The sequence below is a fragment of the Abramis brama genome (assembly GCF_963993115.1).
Source record: "Abramis brama genome assembly, chromosome: 22".
NCBI classification, from domain to species: domain Eukaryota; kingdom Metazoa; phylum Chordata; class Actinopteri; order Cypriniformes; family Leuciscidae; genus Abramis; species Abramis brama.
Genome location: NC_139984.1, coordinates 34,403,920 through 34,426,802, shown reverse-complemented (window position 1 = coordinate 34,426,802; position 22,883 = coordinate 34,403,920). Strand labels below are relative to the sequence as shown.

The window sequence follows — 22,883 nt, the reverse complement described above, 5'->3', positions numbered from 1 at the left end:
AAAATGCAAAGAAAGAGCCAGGGATGTTCTGTATTGGCCGAACATGTCAACGTAGATTGAAGAGTTTGTCTCCCAATGTCCAGTGTGCAACACACACAAGAACAGTAATCCAAGAGAACCATTGATATCACATCCAATACCAGGAAGACCTTGGTTAAAAATTGGCAAAGATCTATTCCATTACAATGGTTCAGATTACTTACTGTCTGTTGATTACTACTCTAAATTCCCAGAAATCAGCAAACTGTCTGACACAACTGCTCAGAGTGTAATCGTGGCCATGAAATCGATGTTCGCGAGGCATGGTATACCAGATGCTGTAGTCTCGGACAATGGTCCATAGTATGCCAGCACAGAGTTCAGTAACTTTTCAAAAGTGTGGGAGTTTGAACATGTGACGTCCAGCCCAGGACACGCACAGTCGAATGGACAAGCTGAACGAGCAGTTCAAACCATAAAAAGCTTGTTAAAGAAAGCTCAGACCCCTGCATTGCTCTGTTGGAATACAGAAACACGCCACTGGATGGTATTGGGTACTCACCAGCACAGTTACTAATGGGACGTCTGTTGAAATCCAAAATACATACCTCAGTCACCTTGTTGTCACCCGAGAGCAACATACAGATCCAAGACAACCTGAAATTAAGACAAGACAAGCAAAAAGCCTATTCTGACAGACAAACGAGACTGCTTCCAGATGTCCACATAGGAGAAAGAGTGAGAGTGCAACGAGGAGATGTCTGGAAACCTGCAGTAATCATAAAAAGACATGAGCAACCAAGATCCTTCATCATACAAACTCCAAATGGGAAAACATACAGGAGAAACAGAAAACATCTTCTAAAGACTGGAGAAAAAAGTCTCACAACAACAGCATCAGAGTCAACACTTTGGAATCTGTTTCAGGTTGATGTTTTGGTTTCTAGTTTGTTTCATTTGTTATCGTCATGCATTGACGGGGACTTGATATGTTGAGTTTTTTGATATGTTGAGTTTTTTATTTTTTATTATTGTTGAGGGGGCAGGAAATATAAGATATTCTTCACCCTGCCTCCTTTTCATCATGGTTTTATAAATTATATATATGAGGATGATGAAGTAAGTTTTGTTGGAAAAATATCCATGAATGAAATAAACATAATCAATCAACACAGTCAATGACACTTATAGTGAGATAGACTCACAGGTCACTGACACTCAGTCATCTACAATTGACAAGGACACACAAAACACAGCATTGCCTGAGTCTCAGCCACGTGAATACATCACCAGGTCAGGTAGACAAGTGAAAATACCCTCAAGGTACAAGGACTGAACAGTGGTTTGTACTATACTAATACTCTGCAGTAACCTGAGTTTTGTTTTTGTTTGAATAATTTGTGCAGTTAAAAGAATGAGCTCAATGTTCATAAGATTGCTCATAAACAAAGAAATTATATTTTGGTTGTATAACTGTTTAATTCAGATATGTAATAATGGTTACAAGCTGAATAGTTCTAAACTTAAGAGGGGCGATGTCATGTATTTTGTATGGCTATGCTACCCGTACCTGGGTGACGTCATTGACCAGTTCAGTTAAGTAAACGATGGAGACCCTACTGTGAAAGTCACCTCGTGTCTGTGTCGTCTTATTCTTCACTTTAAGTATATAACATACATAACATAATCATTTATTTGTGGAATGATTCACATCAGAAATGCAACATAAACATTTAATTTCTCAGAAACACCACAAACTATGAAATACATGGAAACAAAATAAGAAACAGGACTGAGCTTTTAAATTGCCTGATAAATGCATTATAAGCAGTTTAATAGCAACAACAAAGAAAAGCACATACAGTAAAATCAATCGGCAAATGTTAATTTTACTGGTTATATTTGGCTACAGCCGCCCAGCCTGTGTGGAAGCGGATCCAGTCGAAATAATGTGCCACTTTTGTGTAGACCCCAGGATAATTGGGTTCGCCACATTTATAACCCCAGCTCACTATTCCCCACACGTACGACACGCCAGAAGCGTCTTTACACACCAGCGGCCCTCCAGAGTCGCCCTGACAGGAGTCCACCTTCCCCTCCAGGTCACCTGACACAGAGCACAACCAATGAGAGACCAGGAACCGGTGAACCAAGAGTCACTGTGCAAATGGCACTGTTCCGTTAAATAAACAAAGGCTTAAACATTAATTACAGAAGTACAGGCCTACAGTACAAGCTCATATAATATCTTTACGAAATGCTTTGCTACTTATCTGCTGATTTACAATTGGTTTTGAAACATTTTCACTCAGAAATTGCTGGTAAATTTGCAAAGAAATGGCAAGTAACACATTGAATTAAATGTGAAATTTTGAAGGAGAAAGAAGTTTATGGGCTCTGAAAATGATCTCTGAGTTTCCCAATCATAAATACGATTTGAGAGGCCGTTCATGTCTAATTTCCTGATGAGGAAACTTGTATTTACGATGATTCTGATAGCATGTGCAGGCAGTATTATATTCTGCGTATGATTTTAGTGTTTAGTCAAACACACACACGCGCACACACACTCGCACACACACACACACGCACACACAGATACACACACACTTGCACAAACACACTCTCTCTCTCTCTCTCTCTCTCTCTCTCTCTCTCTCTCTCTCTCTCTCTCTCTCTCTCTCTCACACACACACACACACACACACACACATACCTGCACACTCCATTCCAGGGAGGAAACGGTCCTTGTAATATTTCTCGCAGTCACCAATAATCGTCACATTTGCCCATTTTAGAATCGCTGATGACATTCCCGCTTTAAACAAACAGACATAGAGACAATAAAACCAGAACTGTAACCCCACCCCACTGGATTAAAACAACTTTCAGATTAAAATAATCTAAAACCCTGTTCACACCAATAACGATACTATTAAATAATATAATATTAAAGGGATAGTTTACCCAAAAATTAAAATTAGCCCATGATGTACTCACCCTCATGCTAGGTGTATGATGTGTATTAGAAAAGACAGGACATATTTTAATATAACTCTGATTGTATTCGTCTGAAAGAACTATGCCATTTCACTAGGATGACTTGAGGGAGAGTAAATCATGCAAAATCAATTGCTAAAATGATCTTATGATGGGGTTCCGCATGACAGCGTGTAGCCGAACCTCTGTCGCGGCCCCAACCGGAGATGGTGCAGGTGTCGCTGGGCTGGAACTGTTGTGTGGACCAGGGCACACATACGGCTCGCACCGCCGGGTTATCATGCATACACTTGTCCGATAGATACAGCGGCTCAAGCTGCACCAGAGCGATGTCGTTGGCGTAGGTTCGTGCGTTATATTCATGATGGATGATGATGTTCTTCACCGGGATGCTGTCTGTCGTCGACTGCTTACGAAACTTCTTCCAGAGAGAGAACTTGATTCGGTAGGACTTTGGTTTGGGCCTAAACACACGACACGCAAATGCACAACTGTTTCTCAGTCGCTGTTCTGTACAGGTTGATCAAAACGTGTGCCGATTGGTAGTGATGGCCATTTTAAAACACTGCTTTGTGAAGCTTCGAAACCTTTACGAATCTTTTGTTCCGAATCAATGGTTTGGAGAGTGTATCAAACTGTCACTTCAGTAAACAAGGCTTCATTATGTCATAACTGTTTCGAAACACTCCGAAATATCAATGGTTCACCGCTGGGGGCTTGGGGATTCATTGTGAACCAATAAACAAGTGTCTGTAGGTTTTACCTGATCTCTGATCAATTTTATACATTTGTAGACGTTTTAATTAGACATTAGTATAATTAAAATGAATAATGGTAGTTATAGTCTCTTATTGGCCTGTTTAGCTGAGCCATTCATAAAACAAACCCTGACAATTGATAAGAGAACATAGACACTCAATAAATTAGATGATTAGATACTTTACTTTACAATAGATTTGTAAAAGGTGTTTTTATGCATGTTTGGCCCGGGTTTTGTTGCATTTACACTGTTCTGACCACTAGGGGTCCCCGTGGAGACGAGTGTCGGATTGTTTCGAAGCTTCGATTCACTACGGCACATTTGCTTCAACTGTTTCAGAGTTCCACAAAGCCTCGATCTGCCCACCACTACCGATTGGTTGTACCTGACGCAGCGGGCGGCGGTCAAAACCCAGCAGCCGCCCAGATACACCCCTCCACAGTGGATCGAGCCTTCGTCCTGAATGGCCACCTGCCACTGTATCTGAGTCTGCAGGGGCAAAGGTCACACACAGAGGTCAAACCAAAACAATGAGGCATTTTTTTATGCTAAGTGAAATTTTGACAGTTTACTGATTAAGCTACATTTTTGATATTGTACAAGCAAACGGGCTAACTATATTAGCATCCACACCAGCAGATGATAACTATTACAATAACTATATTAGCATCTCCACCAGTGGACGATAACTATAACGATAACGATAACTATAACGATAACTGTATTAGAATTCATAGCGGCGGACTATAACTATTACTATAACGATAACTATATTAGCATCCACATCAGTGGACAATAACTATAACGATAACTATATTAGTGTCCACACCAGCGGGCGATAACTATACAATTAACATACGATTAACTGTATTAGCATTCACACCAGCTGACGATAACTATAACGATAACTATATTAACGTGTCCACCAGTGGACGATACCTTTAAGGATAACTATATTAGCATCCACACCAGCAGACGCAAACTATAACAATAACTATATTAACGTCTCTACCAGTGGACACTAACTATAATGATAACGTCTCGGTTATGTATGTAACCCTCGTTCTTTGAGTAGGGAACGGAGACGTTACGTCAGTGACGACGAATGGGGTTTCGCTTAGAAAGCCTCTCACCTTCGAGTATACAAAACGAGGCAATGGCAAGAAAATGCCATGGGTCTGCGGAATTTGCATAGCGTAACTCCGCCCCACCTCGTGGGTATATAAGGAAGTACGCTGGCAACATGCAGATATGTTTCTCCGCTGAGTAACCGAGACTGAACTCCGGCGTTCCAGCGGTACAGCGGAAGTGGCAGGGAGACGTAACGTCGAGTCGAGTCGAGTTACGTCAGTGACGACGAATCGGGTTCCCAGTCTAATCACGCCACCTCGGCTGTCTTCCAGTGCCCTGCGTAAGTCTGAGATCCCTGTCGTGAGACTAGCACGGACGAAGGACTCCTACTTAACACAGGAATACCAAGGTACACTGGGAAGCATATCTCAGTGGAAATATGCAATCAGTGCCAGCCCTTACTTACAGAGGGACTTACAGGGACTTACAGAATACGCATATGACCCGGAGAGGATGCATATGGAGAATCACTGGGGTGTCCAGCCGCAGGTGGAATATTTCAACCCCAGGGGTGGCAAGGTGGCTTGCCGAGGGAAAGACACTGCTCAGAGAGGCTTACAGTGGAAATACACACGTGGGGGTCGCCCAGAGGGGGAACCATGCACACGGAGGCACCTAGCCAAGCGCGAAAGCTGCCGGTGGCATAACTCTGGCGTTGGCGTCAACAGTGCTGGAGGAACTCGGGGCTTATTAGGCTCAGCTGAGGAGAATAACGCACATATCCCGTCCGTGGAGAGGAATGGCGAGCAAGCGAAGACACCTGAGCAGAATCTAGTACCGGCTGGTTGAAGCGAGTAAATGAGAAGAAAAAAGTTCGGAGAACCAGGTCCGGGTGGACCAATAAGGGGCAAACAAAATGATGAAAATGATGATGAAACGCATACTTGCGGAGGCCCCGCGGCCAGCTGTGCGCCACTGCTTCCGTGCCGAGCGTGCCCTCGGTCAGGGAATAAAACAGGTCGCAATGGGACGAGTCGTGGGAGGCAAATAGGTCTACCTGTGCGTCCCCGAACTGATGCCAGATCAGCTGAACCGTCTGGGGATGGAGTCTCCATTCTCCGGGGAGAGGCCGAAGCCGTGACAGCTCGTCGGCTGCGCGGTTCAGGTCTCCCGGGATATAAATGGCTCGGCTATCAGATGCTTCTGACTCCATAGGAGGAGGTGGCGGGAGAGTTGCGACATACGGCGGGAGCGTAGACCACCTTGTCGGTTGATGTACCCTACTGTTGCGGTATTGTCTGATCGGACTAGTACGTGCTGAACCCTGAGCAGCGCACGGAAGCGGTGCAGGGCGAGACGTACAGCCAGCAACTCGAGGCAATTGACACGCCAAAGGCGCTGGGGTCCTGTCCAGGAGCCCTTGGCAGCATGTCCATTGCACATGGCGCCCCAGCCCGTGGTGGAGTAATTTGTTGAGACAACAACATGCCTGGAAACTCATTCTAGGGGCACTTCGGCCCGTAGAAAACTGAGGTTCGTCCACGGGGGGAAGGTCTGACGGCAGGTCGGAGTAACAGGTACTCGGAGCGTGCCGTGTTGCCATGCCCACCTTGTGACTCAATCGCGAAGCCAGTGCTGAAGCGGTCTCATATGAAGCAATCCAAGTGGCGTTGCTGCGGATGCCATATGCTCCAGGAGCCTCTGAAATAATTTCATTGGAACCGCACTCTTGCCCTCGAACTGTCTCAGGCAAGTCAGCAGTGACTATTCGCGCTCGCTCGTAAGCTGCGCGCACATGACGACCGAGTCAATTTCCATACCGAGAAAAGAGATCCTCTGCACGGGGCAAAGTTTGCTCTTTTCCCAGTTGACCCAAAGGCCCAGACGAGCTAGGTTCCGGAGTACTAGGTCCCTGTGTTCGCAAACCTGGTCTCAAGAGTGAGCCCCTCGAAAGCAAAACGCAGGAACGGTCTGTGTCGAGGTAGAATGGAGACATGGAAGTAGGCGTCCTTCAGGTCGATCGCTGCAAACCAATCCTGTGGCCGCACACATTTGAAAATGCGTTTGGCAGTGAGCATCCTGAACGGCAGCCTGTGAAGGGAGCGGCTCAAGATGCGCAGGACCAGAATTGGCCGTAACCCACCGGTTTTCTTGGGAACAATGAAGTAGGGGCTGTAGAACCCGGACTTCATTTTGGCTGGAGGGACAGTCTCGATCGCACCGTTCGCCAGTAGGGTGGCAACCTCCGCTCTCATGATAGGGGCATTGCCACCGACCATAGTGAAGTGGACTCCCCTGAAGCGGGGAGGAGTCCGTGCGAACTGAATCGCATAGTCGAGCCTGATGGTTCGGGCGACCCAGCAGAACAGGTTGGGAGCTCTACAGGCATGAAAACAGGTCAGGGGTAAAAAAGGTGAGAAGGATGCGGCATATATACCCCCCCCCCCCCAAAAAAAAATAAAAATAAAAATAAATAAACAAAAAAATAAATGTAATGAGTGAGTAGGAACGCGTGAGAGTTAACACGCACAGCTGAAATAAGTACAAAATTCTCATTTATGGACCTCTGCCACTCTAGGGGGGTTCGGGGGCATGCTCCCCCGTAAGAAAATTTTGTGCTTTTTAATGTTAAATTCATCAATCTGGTGCAAATTAAACAAAGAAAAATCCAAAACTCTTTTAGTTACAGTGTCTGTCTTCATTACTACTACAATAATAGTTATAATATTAATCCCATGATAGTAATAGCCATATATTGTAAAACAAATGCACTGAAAAATAAAGGAAACTTTCATAATTAGTTTTGTACTAATTTCTATACTTGAAAGAGTATATTTCTATACTTCACATTAAAGATTTGATTGGGCTAGCCCAGTGTCAATCAAGAAAAGAACCAATTTGCTGATCTACGTGTTTCATCGGGTGTCAGAGAAAAAAAAACTATTTACTACTACTATTTATCACGCATTAAAAATACCCCAAACCAGTCGTCTGTATGATAATCTGAAACAAGGACTGGTGGGCCGTTGTCCTGCTTCACTTCACAGATGCTGAGTGAAAGGAGAATTATAGAATGAAAGGATACTCATTTATATGACACTTTATTCATCAGGAGAACAGCTCGTTCAGCGCGTCATACGTCATCCTTTCAGTTTAGGTTTTCAATCGATCGAGTTTTTTCACGTTCTCTCGATAAACCACCCCTTTCAATCCGATCGAAATTATTTGTAATAGAGCTGACACTTTGAGTTTTTAACGGGTTATGTTAAAGCCCTACTTGTTATTAATGTTTTTATGAAATATCTCTAGTGAATGCATCACATCACCGTATTATTTATCGCCATGCGAGCCACAAATTAAAGCTTGGCGAGCCACATGAGGCTCGCGAGCCGCGCAATGAATAACACTGCACTGTTCCTGCTCGCTCAGCGCTCACGGCGCCCGCGCCCGCTCGCGATATTATCTCGCCCACTTCTATGTCAAAATTCAAAATAATGACATTGGCAACATCGCTGTCTGTATCTGACAGGACAGTTAACATTGTAAGCTAACTTACCTCAGGCTTTCTTTCCGACGTGCGGTACTTTGTTCGGCAGTGTGTCCAGTTGTCAGACTCGCGGTGTAAATGACTTTGAAAACATTTCTGCCCTAACGTTACTCTGACTCGTATTGGCTGTCATGTTTCGGCATTAGGAATGATGATTGTTTTTTAAAGCTGCGAAGTTTATGGTAACTTTATAGGGGATAAATGCTGGCCTCGACCTCGACACACACCCCCCCCCCCCACCCATATAAATATTTTCTCATCGGATCTGCACAAATCACGTAGGTGACCCTTTTAGGTTTTAAAACGGCGAATTTCGCCTAAAGGTGAGGAGTTTTCATGCCTGGCTCTAGCCAGGCTCCCAAGAACTGTGCCAGCAGGGTAATGCGAACCACAGACGTACCCTCGGTGGTGCAGCGAAGCGGAATGACTGGCCTGGACGTGGGTGGCATAGCGGCCCGGTGTGGGGGCACGGTCATTAGCCGCATCCTACCAGAGGAGGCCAGGGAAGGACCAGCGTTCCACGGGGGCATGCTCTGGCAGGGGTCTGGTGACAGAAGGGGACGAGAGTGGCGAGGCTTGTGAGCGGCGCGCACTGTTATCCACAGCCTCTTGGGGCTCGGAGGAAGGGGCATCAGTTCTTGAAACAAGAGATTCTCCCCTGGCCCTCCACCGGGGGAAGGAGTGGCCCTGCTACCAGCTCCTGAGAAGAACTGAGCCCTAACTCCAAGCTGCCGTCTCGAGAGTGCTGCTTAGCCTGGTGTTTGGCGGGCTAAGGGGCAGAGACGGGCGGTGCCGCCCTTCTGTATCATGTGGCCTCGGCGGGAAGCAGACTAAGGAGACCGTACGGACGGATGACCGTTGGTGCAGAAGGCCTCAGTCCACTTCAGGGGGGGTCGAAGACTGTTGGGCGCAGTCCTCAACCACACCACCGAGCAAGCCGCCTGTCTCAAGAGTGCTGCCTAGCCAGGCATTTAGCCGGCTAAGGGGCGGAGACGGGCGGTGCCGCCGTTCTGTAACCCTCTCCTGCTCGGGGCCAGCGAAGGCTCAAGGGGAGGGGCCGCAGGGTGGCGGCCTCGGCAGGAAGCAGACTAAGGAGACTGCACAGACGGATGACCGTTGGTGCAGAAGGCCTCAGTCTGCTTCTGGGGGGTCGAAGACTGTAGGGTACAGTCCTCAGCCTGGGACATGGGGGAGCTGAGAAAATGAATTCTCAGACCCCCTCACATCAACCTGGCTGAGACCATTCCTGGACCACACTTGTGGACATCACCTGGCCCAGGGATCACGCAGGTACCGATGTCGCCCGTAGAGTGCGGTCAGTAGTGTGTGTGGCGGATCGACCAGCCCGGACATGGGAGGCATAGCATCCCTGCGTGGGGGCGTGGTCGAGTTTCCACATTCTGTCAGTGTTGGCCAGGGAAGGACCAGCGACCCAGAACTCCCGGGTCAGCACTGCCTCGAAGGCGAAGGCGACACACAGCACTGCATGACTGTGCCACGATAGTGACAGAGAACATACGCGATCGAGCGCAGCGAAGGCGGAGGAGCCTTCCCAATCGTCAAGCCTACAGTGCTCGGGGGGAGGGCGGCGCCACTCCAACCGATGCTTTCAGCTGCCCAGGAAAGCATGGCCATCAGCTCTGGATCTGACTCGACTAACGCTGACACTCCCGAGGGAGGCAAGGCAGTCGAATCCTCATTTCCAGAGGAATCAAGCCCGCCTTGTGATGCTGTGAGTGACATGACACCACCTGCTGGAGCCTCGAATGAAAACACTGGGTCCCCGAGAGGAACCAGGCACACACGGAAGCTCCACGGTTTGCGATGCGGATGGGGGCGTGGCCCAAGGAATGCTCGTCGGTATTATGCCACACCGTAACCCTCAGATCACCCTGGTCACCAGCCAGGGTATCCCCTCTCGAGGAAGAGATAGATTGGGGTGTGGCAGAGGGGACTCTCAAACAGAGATCATTGAGTCTCGATCTAAAAACATCACAATGGTCATGTTCCCGCAATGAAAACATGACTCATCCACGACTCTAACCTAACCCTAACCACGCGCCCACATCCAGTAAATACACAGGCGAGCCGTCTTGAAAAAGACGTGCTGCGTGCGGCTCTTTTAGAGAGAGGAAAAAGCTCAACAGAGTGCTGAAACACACACACTGTCGGCAGATCACTGCACAGATCTGCTGCAGGCAATGCGATTTTGCTGGAACGCGCCGTCACACCAACACACTGAAGAGCCGCTCGTCTCGTACAGTGAAGATGATTCAGAATGGCTTGTAGGAGTGAAGAGAACTCTTGGCTCCAAAGCGAAAACATATCTGCATGTTGCCAGCGTACTTCCTTATATACCCACAAGGTGGGGCGGAGTTATGCTATGCAAATTCCGCAGACCCATGGCATTTTCCTGCCATTGGCTCGTTTTGTATACTCGAAGGTGAGAGGCTTTCTAAGCGAAACCCCATTCGTCGCCACTGACGTAACTCGTAGTGACCACGAAAGGGAACTATATTAGTGTCCACACCAGCGTACGATAACTATGCGATTAAATGCACACGAGTACAATTGTTAAAGATGTCCGTCTTGCGTGTGTAATATTAAAAAAAACAATGGAAAAGCAGAGCAGAGGAATGGAAAATGGCTCATTTGAACATATTTTTGTGTTTTTATTTTTGTTATTAAAAAAATAAGACCAAATTACAAACAATAGGGCAAATACAATGAAAAAAAAACAGTTTTAAGTTATTAGGTCCATCTAGCATAAAAGTATGAAATATTACAGTAAATTAATAATATAATGTCTTAACTGTATGAATTAAATACTGATAATACATTGATTCTTATTAAAGCTACTAAAGTAATTCAGCCAAGAGCCTAGCTTTTTATGCGAATAACCCCCAAGGCATTTTAACATCATTTTGTGAATATTTGACCTTTAAAGAGAATTCCGATTCACGAGCACTTCAAAATGTCCAAATGTTTTAAAAACGTTAGTCTTGGTTATGCGAACGTTAAGGGAACATTCCATTTTGTAAACATTATGGGATTACCTTTTTAAGTTTTCTGAAACCTGCTAAAACGATTCAGAAAAAAAAAAAACATTCCATGAACGATGTTTAAATAATGTTTTTGGAGAACGTTTGTTCATAACCTTGCAAGTTCTGAGAACATTAGCTGGGTCAATCTGTGTGTTTTTTAGTTTTTTTTAAAAACGATTTTGAAACGTATTGTGTCACTTTGCACCAAAACAGATTGTTTGTATCTTTATTTGTGGATAGTTACGTGTTTGCATATTATATAAAAGAACACTATATAAAAGTATGATCAGAAGCTTGTATGTTTTATCAACTGAATTAAAGGTTTTGGTCTTTGGCAATCTGAATTCTTGCACATCTTTTTAAAGAAAGAGATTGGCCAGAAAGTGGAAAACACAATATATATCATCATACTGCCCAGCCCTAGTGTTTCTGTGTGTTTCACGACTGACCGGTAAGGCCACTTCCCCTCCAACTATGCGTTTTCTGCGTTGACGTGGAGTCGCGACCTCCGCTTGTTTGTACGCATACTCCATATTGGGAACGCCACACTGCAGATTGCTCTCGGTAGACGAACGGATTGTTCTGATCTCTGGAACAACATGTGTTGATTCAGCTGAAGGAAGCCTGTGGAGATACTCCAGATACATCTACATTTGCCCAGCTAACAAAATACATTCTAAAGAATGTTTTGTTAACGTTCCCATTAAGTTGCAAAACATTATTTCTAAATGTTCCCTGAATGTTCAAAATGTCCAGTTTTTTAAATGTTTCCAAAACGTTTTTCTTGGTGAAATGTGAACGTTAATGGAACATTCCATTCTTCAAACATTATGGGAACGTTATTTTTGAATGTTCTGAAACTTCTGAAACAAGTAGTAACATTTAAAAACCGTTAGACGAACATCCAACTAAAACATTTCAGGAAAAACATCCCTTGAATGATGTATAAATAATTTTTTTAATATTTTGAGAACATTATTAAAGACCACATGGCTTTGCATGAATGTTCTATTACCGTAACTGGAAGAACGTTTGTTCATAACATTGAGAGAACCTTGACAGAACGTTCCCTGTCTGCCCAGATCCGGCCCACATCCGGTACGCATTGAATCCACATGTACCGGATGTGGCCCGGATCTGGTCCGACACTATGTTGCTGTCTGATCTTCTGGAGGTTTTTGTTTGCTGAAGTGTCAGACATTGGATGTTTAGCGTCATAAGAGTTTGTTCTCACCCGACATTGGATCGGAAAAAAACAAATCTTGCGGATTATTCTTCACCTGTTTGGTGTTTTCTGAAACGCAAAGAAGAGAACAGGCAGTTATTCAGTAACAAAAACACTTCTAAAAGTCTGCAAGTATGACCGACTGAACCTTCTTACAATTCCTTATGTATTTCTTTAGTATAATTTTTACATTGGTTGGGATTCCCATGGAAGCTCGTTTCGGCCATGGAATGGTGAGATATAAACTCGCAATTGGAAGAAGAAAGTCTGAATTGTGAGATAAAGTTCGTAATTATCTTTTTTATTTCCTGCACCACAGAACCACATTGAAACAAATGTTGGCAACAAAGGACCGCGCAAAGAGAAATTAGTTGGTATTTAATGAACGTCAAGCATTTTGAAAAATATATCTCAATCACAGACACATTCAGATGGGTTTTGATTTCTCACAGGATGGTAGGGCTGAAAAACAGTAAGTAATTAGTTCCATATTTGCTTATATATCAAACTGCGTGAAGAAAACACAGGTGTGGTTTGAATGTTTTGAAATGTTGCCATTGAATTCACGAAGTGTGAGCTCTCTCCTCAGGCGATCCAGTCCTGTCTGAGCAGGACTGTTGAAAGAGACGCTTGTTCTGGAACTGAATCCTGAAGTAAGAAGATCTTAAATGAGTTCACTGACCTTCCAGTTCATCTTCTCCTCCCAGACAGTCCCTGACTCCGTCTCCAACAGCTTGAAGGGGAATACAGACGTCCGACTTACAGTGGAACGCTTTTTCACATCCTTCACAACACAAACAGGAATATCAGGATAGTCTTGCGTTTTTAATTCTGTAAGATGTTCTTACATTTTTATTATTAATAACACAATTACAAATGTAATGCATTTCATTAAGAAATAAATAGTGCTTTATTCAGAAACAGATGGGATTGTGGGAAACAGGAAGAGGAATGATGATGTCACGGACAGAGACAGGAAGTAGAGACTCACTCTGGCAGCACATCTCGTCACTGTTGTCTCCACAGTCGTCAATGCCATTGCAGGGTTTTCCTTTCACTAAACACTTCCCGTTCACACAGAGGAACTTCTTGCATTCGTCTACACAGGGAATAAACATCAGTGTGTGTGTGTGTGTGTGTGTGTGTGTGTAAGAACACAACATGATTTTACATTAAACGTTACTTTTCTATTGGGGTCGATCATGGCGTAATCAATAAAATTTCTTTTCAATAAAAAAACGCAAAATGCAAAATAAGTAAATTTTATGTCCGATAATAGTTAGATAACAATGGAAGCTTGTTTCCTGCACGGAATAAAATTATTTAAATAGGTAATTGCGACTTTTTATCTTGCAATTCGTACATAGGCATCTATATATATATATATATATATTCATATATAGACAGTCGGCCCCTGAAACGCCTGTTGTCTCTGCAGGCGCACAGACATGATCCGATCAGGCTTCAGTTTTCAGAGAAACAGAGGTTCCCTCATATAATCAGCAAAAACTGACGCAATGCCACTGAACCATATCCAAAGAGAAACTAACATTGTTCTCAGGACCAAAAACATGTGCCTCTAATTCTCCTTAAAATGATGGGACACCAAAGTGGATCTTATTTCATGCGATTTCAAGAAAATTAAATGAATTAAAGATTTGAATGAAGAAAGAGAGTTTGTTTGAAATATTTGTGTGAAGTGCCAAATGCACTCGCTCATTAAAGGGATAGTTCGCCCAAAAATTACAATTCTCCAGGGGTTAATAAAGGCCTTCTGAAGCCAACCATATTTATACCTTTATAAACTATAATCACTGGCTTCTGGTAATAACTCTATGCAAGTCTAGTTCCGGTGGAAGAGTGACCTCTGACCCGATGCACGACGAGTGACCTCTGACCCGACACATGGAGAGTGACCTCTGACCTGATGCATGACGAGTTACTTCTGACCCAACGCATGACAGGTGACCTCTGACCCGACACATGAAGATTGACCTCTGACCTGACACATGAAGATTGACCTCTGACCCGACACATGAAGATTGACCTCTGACCCGACGCATGACGAGTGACCTCTGACCCGACACATGAAGATTGACCTCTGACCCGACACATGAAGAGTGACCTCTGACCCGACGCATTAGTGAACTCTACCCCGATGCATGACCTCTGACCCAACACATGACCTCTGACCCGATGCATGACAAGTGACCTCTGACCTGACACATGAAGAGTTACATCTGACCCAAATCATGACAGGTGACCTCTGACCCAACACATGAAGATTGACCTCTGGCTTTGACCTCTTGGCTTCAGAAGGCCTTTATGAACCCCTGGAGCCGTATGGATTACTGTAATGATGGATGGACTTTTTATTTTAATTTTCGGTGAACTAACCCTTCAAAATAGGATTTTTTTTAAGCACCTTTGGGTTCATAACACTTTGCGACGGCCACCTCAGGGCTTTCTGTGATTGGCTGGGGATTGTAGATGGTGCACTCAGCCAATGAGAGCTCAGATCCCGTGCAGCGAACCCTCATGCACTCCTTTGGCCAACTCTTGGCTTTGTCAAGAGACGAATAATCGGTTTTACTCGCCACCTCCGCTCCTCTGAGACACAGACAGAAGAAGAGAAGCAGTAACATGAAACGTGTTTAAAAAACACATCCGAAACATGTGGAGTGCAGAGGATTCTTGTGTGTGGTGATGTGTGTGTGTGGTGATGAGTGTGTGTTTACCTGGGCTCATTCAGAGGGTTTCGGCAAACGACATTAGCTGACGCCATATTCCAGTCCTTGCCACATACAAGCATTTTTCCCTTCACCGTTTTAATCATGACCACATTATGAGAGACAGATTTCTCCAGAAGGACCTCCACCCTCTCCTCCGCTGGACACAAACATGTGCAAACACACAGGTGAGGACTGTATAATCACACACCAAATCATCTGACACGTGCCTTGAGTTCCCGTCAGTTTGACGCGCAACACATTCTTTGAGTTGTCAGAAATACTGTTCTGTGTTTTTCTTGAAATCTTATGATTATATGTCATTTATATATATACATAAATTAATTAAATTAATAACTTTTTTACAACAAAAATTAACCATCACTGAACTGACTTAAGCTGGACTGTGACACTATTCTCTTCTGGAAACACACTTTGTTGCATTATTTTCCTGTTATCTCTGTAAAGCTGCTTTGAAACACTCTGAATTGTAAAAAGCGCTGTATAAATAAAGCTGACTTGACATGACATGTTAGTAAATTTCATATTTAAAGGCAGCTGCACATAACCAAAATTGAAACCCCAAAATTATGTATTTTGTTTGTTTACATTTATGCATTTGGCAGATAATTTTATTTGAAGAAAGAAACGGAGGATGCATTAAAGGCATACACTTTTATCAGTTTATGCATGTGAATTTAGCTGGGAATCAAACCCTTGATCTTGGTGTTGCGAGCCCCGCGCTCTGTTTTATATTTAAAATGACAAAAAAAAATCCGAATTTTAAAATATTCACATTTGATTGTCAACAAAATAGTTGTTAAATAGTTTTAAAAATCATATGTCCTTGTGTTAACTTTTTTAATATGTAACCAAGAACAAACATTTTTAGAACATTTAAAAAACTACATTTTGAGGATTCAAAGAACATTCAGAAATAACGTTTTCATAACATTATGATTTTTAAAAACTTTTTATGTGCTTTGGCCGTTCGTTTACACGACAACAGCGTTTTGGGTGCGTTTTGAAAACGCAAACTTTTGAAAACGGTCTCCGTATAAACAATGAAAACGTGAATCTCTGAAGACGATGATGTCCTCCACATGTATCTACAGTGTACAGTTCAATCTACAGTGTTTCATCGCCATCTACTGGCCTGGCAGCAGAATACTGCGTTTTCAGTCATTTTCGCGGTTTTGTGTCGTCTATATGTGGAAAACTCAAAGGAAAAAGGCCTCCGTTTTAAGCATCTCGTTGTCGTGTAAACGTACTCTTAGTTAATGAAGGATTGTGTCCTCACCTCTGCAGACTGAGCTGAAGTGAGAGAATGTGGGCTGGCTGGATCTGCAGGAGATGGCTTTGACCTGACACATGGAGTAATACTGGGATCCGTCTAGCGTACACGCTGGCCTATCCTGACGTGGACACTTGTACGGCATCTTACAGACACACTGTCCCGAGATACATCGCCTCCATGGAGGACAGAACACTTTTGAGCAAGACAACCGCGTGTAATTCTGACGCAGACACTCAGCCGGTCCCAGGAAATCCTCAGTCGATTCTTTTTGGGTTTCGACTTTTCTGCCGGGTTTGGGTTTTGGTGTTTCCTCCAAGTTTGGATCCGGTTTGTCTTTTAAGTCTGACTCTGTTTTTCCCCCCTGAACTGAATCTGGTTTTTGCACTGAATCTGCACTCTGATTTTGCTCTGGTTTTTTAAATGACTCAGGAAAGTTTTGCTGTTGGATTCCATCGCGTGGTTCTTGTTCTTCCTCCAGAGTCTAATAAGATAAAATAAACTTCTAACTAAAATAAAATGTCAAATGTACATCAATCCATTAACCATGGAAGCTTGTTTCCACCTTTATATACCTTTTAACGTTTTACCTTGCAAATGTAATTTATGAACTCAAAATACTAAACATTGTAGTTTTAACATCAGAATTGTGAGATAATTAATTGTGAGTGGCAATTACAAGCTTCCATAATTAACATGTTAATGTAGTTGAATAAATAACAATAGTAATGTGCCATCGATGTGAATGATGTTAAAACTGTAATAATACTGTAGGAAAATGAACATGACATGAGTAAAAACAGTGTGAGATTCATTTGTCTGCTAGTAGTTTGATAAACTGGTAAATCACATTTGAAACAAACAGCAGGAGCAAAAAGCAGATGAAGTATGAAGATAAGAAACTGAGCAGAATTTCATCACAGTTGCAAAATTTCGCAATTCTCAGACTAAACTCTGATGCTGAATATTTTATCACAAATGTGAATTGCACCATCACATACTGTAGTCAATAATTTTATCCCTTAAAACTCATCTTTGATCACCTAATGACATATTTAAACGTTTCTTCCGAGAATTTTTTTTTGTCATGCCTTAAAATATCTTGAATGTAACTCGACACCCTTGACTCATTTAGAGCCATGAATATGCTAATTAGCCCCGCCTCCACTCACTCACTCAGCTCAGAGATCCACTGGTTGACGATCACACGTTGATCTGATTGGTTACAAGGTAGTTTGTGACGTCAGAAACACCAGCGATTTCAAAGCGTGTTTTTGAGACTGTCTTTGGTTCACTGCAGTTTTAAGCAGGCGGCAAGGAAGTCGACTGGAAGTTGAAGCCGGTCGCGTGCCACCATCTTGTAACAGAACTTCACCTGCAGTTAGCATCCCATTGACTCCCATTCATTTTGGCGTCACTTTGACAGCGAATAACTTTACATCTGAGGCGTTTGAAGACTCCATTTGTCCATTATTTATTTCTAAAGAAACACGACAATGTATAAAATGCTCCATTACCTTGTAGCTTATGTTATGGCCCCGTAGAAGCAGTTTTTGTAAAAGTAGGCTAATGATTGCGTCATAACCACGCGACTCTCTGTCGCACAGTAGAGAGATTACCGTATGGACGGGAGGAGAAGCTCGCGGGCAATCGGGGGGACGTGGAGGCAAAATGACAATATAATTAATCAGAATACCTAGCAAAAGTTGCTCCTGCTCCTAGCTCATGGACAGCTCCTACTCACACTCTCCGTCTCTGCAAGTTTCGGAAGGGAATGATTCAGATTTCTCTTGGCACAGCTACTAGAAGACAGACGGGTTGCTCACGTGGTCCGTGTAACGCTTTGCTCGGTTTGAGTCTGCGCGTCAGAAACGGAAGTGCTAAAAATATGAAGGTAAATCAGTAGCAAAACTCGAGAGCACGTAAATGTGAATTTGAGAACTTGTACAATAAATATTCGTACTTGTACATGAACATTTACACTCACAGCTCCAATGTGAAAACCTGTAAAATAAAAATCTTAAGTTGAATGTTGAAATTTGCACTCGCATACAATAGTCACAAACCTGTATTCTGAATCTGAAGCTGCAGACAAGTAGACACAAATGTGTAAAATGCCATTCACAGAAATACAACGACAGACACAAACTTGTAATATATATTTTGCGTTTAATCTTACGTTCACATTCGCAGTACAACCTCAAATAGGCACTTGCAACTTCTCAAATCTGTCACTGCTATTTCAAATTTCGCGCCTTGACTTTTGCTACTCTTTACGCGATATATCAGGTGCAAAACTAACTTGTGCACTTGAAACTCAGGGTGCTTTCACACTTGGTTCGATTGCCTGTTCCGAACCCGAGTTCGATTACTCCCCCCCTCCCCCAGCCCCCGATGGACTGTGTTCACATTATATTATTTGTATCCGAACCCTGGTACGCTTGCATCATCAAGCTGCAGCTGGCGCGTACTCGCGTTGCTTGGTAACCGCTATGAAAAGGCGTCAAAATGGATAGAATTGCTCGCTTCACATTTGCTGTTCTTTTTATGAACCTTTGGTTTTGTTTTCAAAGAAAAGATACAGAAACACACTTGCGTCTGTCTGCCGCGTATTAAAACCGTTCCAAAGACAGTGGGATGTACGCTGAGGACAATTTTTGTGGAGGCAAGCAGAAATCATCTCTCTGCTTGCAGTGCGTCAATCCCGGTTTTCGTCAAGGTAAGCGTATAGACACTTTTACAGTTGTTAAACACACACGCACGCACCAGATTATACGTCATCAATAGCGGTTCACTTCCGCGATTTGGTACGATTGCATTCATATCAGCAGCGAACCGTACCCGAGTTCACATGAACCGTACCCCAGACCACCTTTTTAAGCGGACTCGAGTACGGTTCGCGGGTGCGCACCCGAGTTCGGAAAACAGCGTTCACATCATCCAAACGAATCGAACTATGACGTCATTCGAACCCGGGTGCGCACCAAAAGTGCTAGTGTGAAAGCGCCCTCAGAGGCGGCGAGAGAGAAAGGGGGGCGGGAGCTGGGGTGTTCAAAGGAGCCGTTTTATTGGTTGGCAGCTAGCCAATGAAATGGGACTTCGATGATGTCACGAAACCCGTTTTACAGTCTATGGGCTTAATGCAGACTGATATTAAAAGAAATAAACGATATTATCAAACTCAGTAAACACAATGCTTATAATGCATACTACAGAAAAGCAGATGAGCACAGAATATGAACACAACGCGTTTAATTGAGACAGTGGTATTAAAAGACCAAACTCAGGAAACACCATACAAATAAAGCAAAGCAATTGAGCTCTGAATATGGATGCAACGAGTTTAATTGTACGTTTTCCTCCCATAGAAAACCAAGAAAACGCTTAATAAGACTTAATGGACCAACAGTTATAAAATAAAAAAACAAAAACAAAACACATAATTCGTTAAATTATTAATAAAACACAGGCAGCAAGTTTATTTGCACTCAACACACATTTGCTTTCTTTCGTCATATTCTGTGCTCATCTGCTTTTCTGTAGTATGCATTATAAGCATTGTGTTTACTGAGTTTGATAATATCGTTTATTTCTTTTAATATCAGTCTGCATTAAGCCCATAGACCAGGGATAGGCAACTCCGGTCCTGGAGGGCCACTGTCCTGCAGAGTTTAGCTCCAACCCTAATTAAACACACCTGAACAAGGCAATCAATGTTTTCAGGATTACTAGATAGATACAGGCAGGTGAGTTTTTATCAGGGCTGAAGCTAAACTCTGCAGGACAGTGGCCCTCCAGGACCGGAGTTGCCTATCCCTGCCATAGACTGTAAAACGGGTTTCGTGACATCATCGAAGTCCCATTTCATTGGCTAGCTGCCAACCAATAAAACGGCTCCTTTGAACACCCCAGCTCCCGCCCCCCTTTCTCTCTCGCCGCCTCTGAGTTTCAAGTGCACAAGTTAGTTTTGCACCTGATATATCGCGAAAAGAGTAGCAAAAGTCAAGGCGCGAAATTTGAAATTGCAGTGACAGATTTGAGAAGTTGCAAGTGCCTATTTGAGGTTGTACTGCGAATGTGAACGTAAGATTAAACGCAAAATATATATTACAAGTTTGTGTCTGTCGTTGTATTTCTGTGAATGGCATTTTACACATTTGTGTCTACTTGTCTGCAGCTTCAGATTCAGAATACAGGTTTGTGACTATTGTATGCGAGTGCAAATTTCAACATTCAACTTCAGATTTTTATTTTACAGGTTTTCACATTGGAGCTGTGAGTGTAAATGTTCATGTACAAGTACGAATATTTATTGTACAAGTTCTCAAATTCACATTTACGTGCTCTCGAGTTTTGCTACTGATTTACCTTCATATAAAAATCGCTAAAAATGGGCTTCACTTGTCTCAACTGAGTTCCAATGGGGTCGCTGTGTCCATTTCTTTTACTGTCTATGGTTTTAAGGAGCAGCAATGGCGTCGACTTATGAATTTACACATGGTAAAGCACATTAAAAACACCACATAGACACATAAACAACATTAAAAGCTGGATTTCACCACAGGGGGACTTTAAAAACAACATTAAATTATTTAAATCCTATATCTTTTGTTATCAATATAATATTTCTATTATATGAACACATTTGTATCATTACTATAATATGAGGAGTGTCCTTTCTGCGTCAGCAACACCAAATAAACTTTTGGAAAAATAATGACTGTTTTCGCACAGGTTTCCAAGACATTACCGAAGCAGACTTGATTGAACGGTCATGATTTTCTTTTATATGATGAAAGAAACAGAAACTCACGGCGGTCTGGAAGAGAAGACACATGCAGATGAAAGCAGCGAGGACCTTCATGACTCCTGCAGCTCTTGCTCTGTTCTGCTCTTTGTCCCGTCAGAATCAGTGACCGCGAGGGAGGAGAAACGCTTATTTACACTTCAGTGAGGTGCAGATCTCAGAGATTAGATGTTAGGGGTCAATGCCGTGACGTTTTCTGTGTACAAGTGCATTATTACCTTTGAAAATGAATTAAATATATTGATATTATATATAATAATTAAATCAGCTGTTTTCTATGTGAATATAAAGTAAAGTGTAATTTATTCCTGTGATCAAAGCTGAATTTTCAGCATCATTACTCCAGTCTTCAGTGTCACATGATCCTTCAGAAATCATTCTAATATGATGATTTGATGCTCAAGAAACATTTTCTGGTTTTGGTAACATTTTGGTATTTACAGTATCTACCCAGCAAACACATTTACGTTGTGGCAACGTCTGTGGCACGTTGCATTTCTGCTATGGCAACGTCGCTGTCTACGTGCTCGCAACATTGTAACAACGTAGAATTGTAAGACGCGACAGGGCTGTATACGTTATTGCGCGACATTCAGCAACTGAGAGATGACGTTCTGACAATTTTTTTTAATGCTAGATATAGATATCCCCATTTAGCATGTTTTGTGGTTAATTTTTAATTAGTCATATGTTAAAAAATTATATACTTTTTAAATATTGTTTATCCCTATTATTATTTATGGGCCTAACAGTAAATTCATTATTATCAACATCTGCAAGTGTACACTTTGAAGAGTAAAAATGACATAGAAGGTTAGCTAATTCAACTTTATTAAAACTGCATATGGTAATCAAATTGCACTTCCAAAAGTCATACATTTGTGAGAAAACAAAACAGGGAGTGGACTAACGTTAACTAGCATGAGCAGACATGAGAAAATTTAGCAAAAGAAATGAATGAGATGTGTGTGCGAGCAGTTACAAACATTTTTTTTTTCTCTGTGCGTTTCCAAAAAAAAAAAAAAACAGAAAAGGAAAAAGCATTAACGTCCAACAAGTAGGCTACGCGCTGAAATCAATTACCCAGCAAACACAGAACGTTGACACACAACGTACCCAACCTTCTAACAACGTTTTATCAACATGGCCAAAAGGTTGCTATAAATACGTTGTGTGGTGAAGGTTGTTACAGCGTTGTCACAATGTTGACATTGAACCACCGTTCAGGGCCATTGCTTAAGGTTGTGCCTAGGGTGTCTCGACAACCACTGGACGACATATGTACTCGTCACTGCCCGAAGCGCGAAAATCAGACTTTTATATTTCAACTGACCATTGGGCCGTCTCTCATTCTTCATCGAGCAATCCATACGTGAGAATTGCGTTTAATTTACCTCAGCTAAATAAGATACGTAATTATTCAAACA

The 22,883-nt window shown here is 42.9% G+C and overlaps 1 protein-coding gene and 1 long non-coding RNA gene across 2 annotated transcripts; both read right to left on the bottom strand.

Annotated features, from left to right (window-relative positions):
• Nucleotides 1-1,698: 1,698 nt before the first annotated feature.
• Nucleotides 1,699-21,621, bottom strand: LOC311073917 (complement factor I-like). The gene is made up of 12 exons (XM_084100035.1): nt 21,463-21,621; nt 16,656-17,133; nt 15,365-15,515; nt 15,052-15,236; nt 13,618-13,725; nt 13,309-13,410; nt 12,636-12,695; nt 11,851-11,990; nt 4,125-4,228; nt 3,163-3,443; nt 2,696-2,797; nt 1,699-2,086 (listed from the first exon to the last, which is right to left on the bottom strand). Exons 1-12 carry the CDS (start codon nt 21,511-21,513, stop codon nt 1,869-1,871), a joined length of 1,980 nt encoding a protein of 659 aa, XP_083956161.1. The 5' UTR covers nt 21,514-21,621; the 3' UTR covers nt 1,699-1,868.
• Nucleotides 14,448-14,994, bottom strand: LOC311073918. Its single transcript, XR_014604224.1, has 3 exons — nt 14,917-14,994; nt 14,700-14,725; nt 14,448-14,517 (listed from the first exon to the last, which is right to left on the bottom strand). It is a non-coding gene; the product is annotated as an uncharacterized lncRNA (long non-coding RNA).
• Nucleotides 21,622-22,883: the final 1,262 nt, after the last annotated feature.

Excerpts from the sequence above, each read along its gene's own strand:
- LOC311073917 (XM_084100035.1), bottom strand. The coding sequence starts at position 21,513 with ATGAAGGTCCTCGCTGCTTTCATCTGCATGTGTCTTCTCTTCCAGACC. Across the intron at positions 17,134-21,462 it reads GTCTTCTCTTCCAGACCGCC|ACTCTGGAGGAAGAACAAGA; the intron begins GTGAGTTTCTGT and ends TTATCTTATTAG. Across the intron at positions 3,444-4,124 it reads ACCGCCGCCCGCTGCGTCAG|GCCCAAACCAAAGTCCTACC; the intron begins GTACAACCAATC and ends TCGTGTGTTTAG.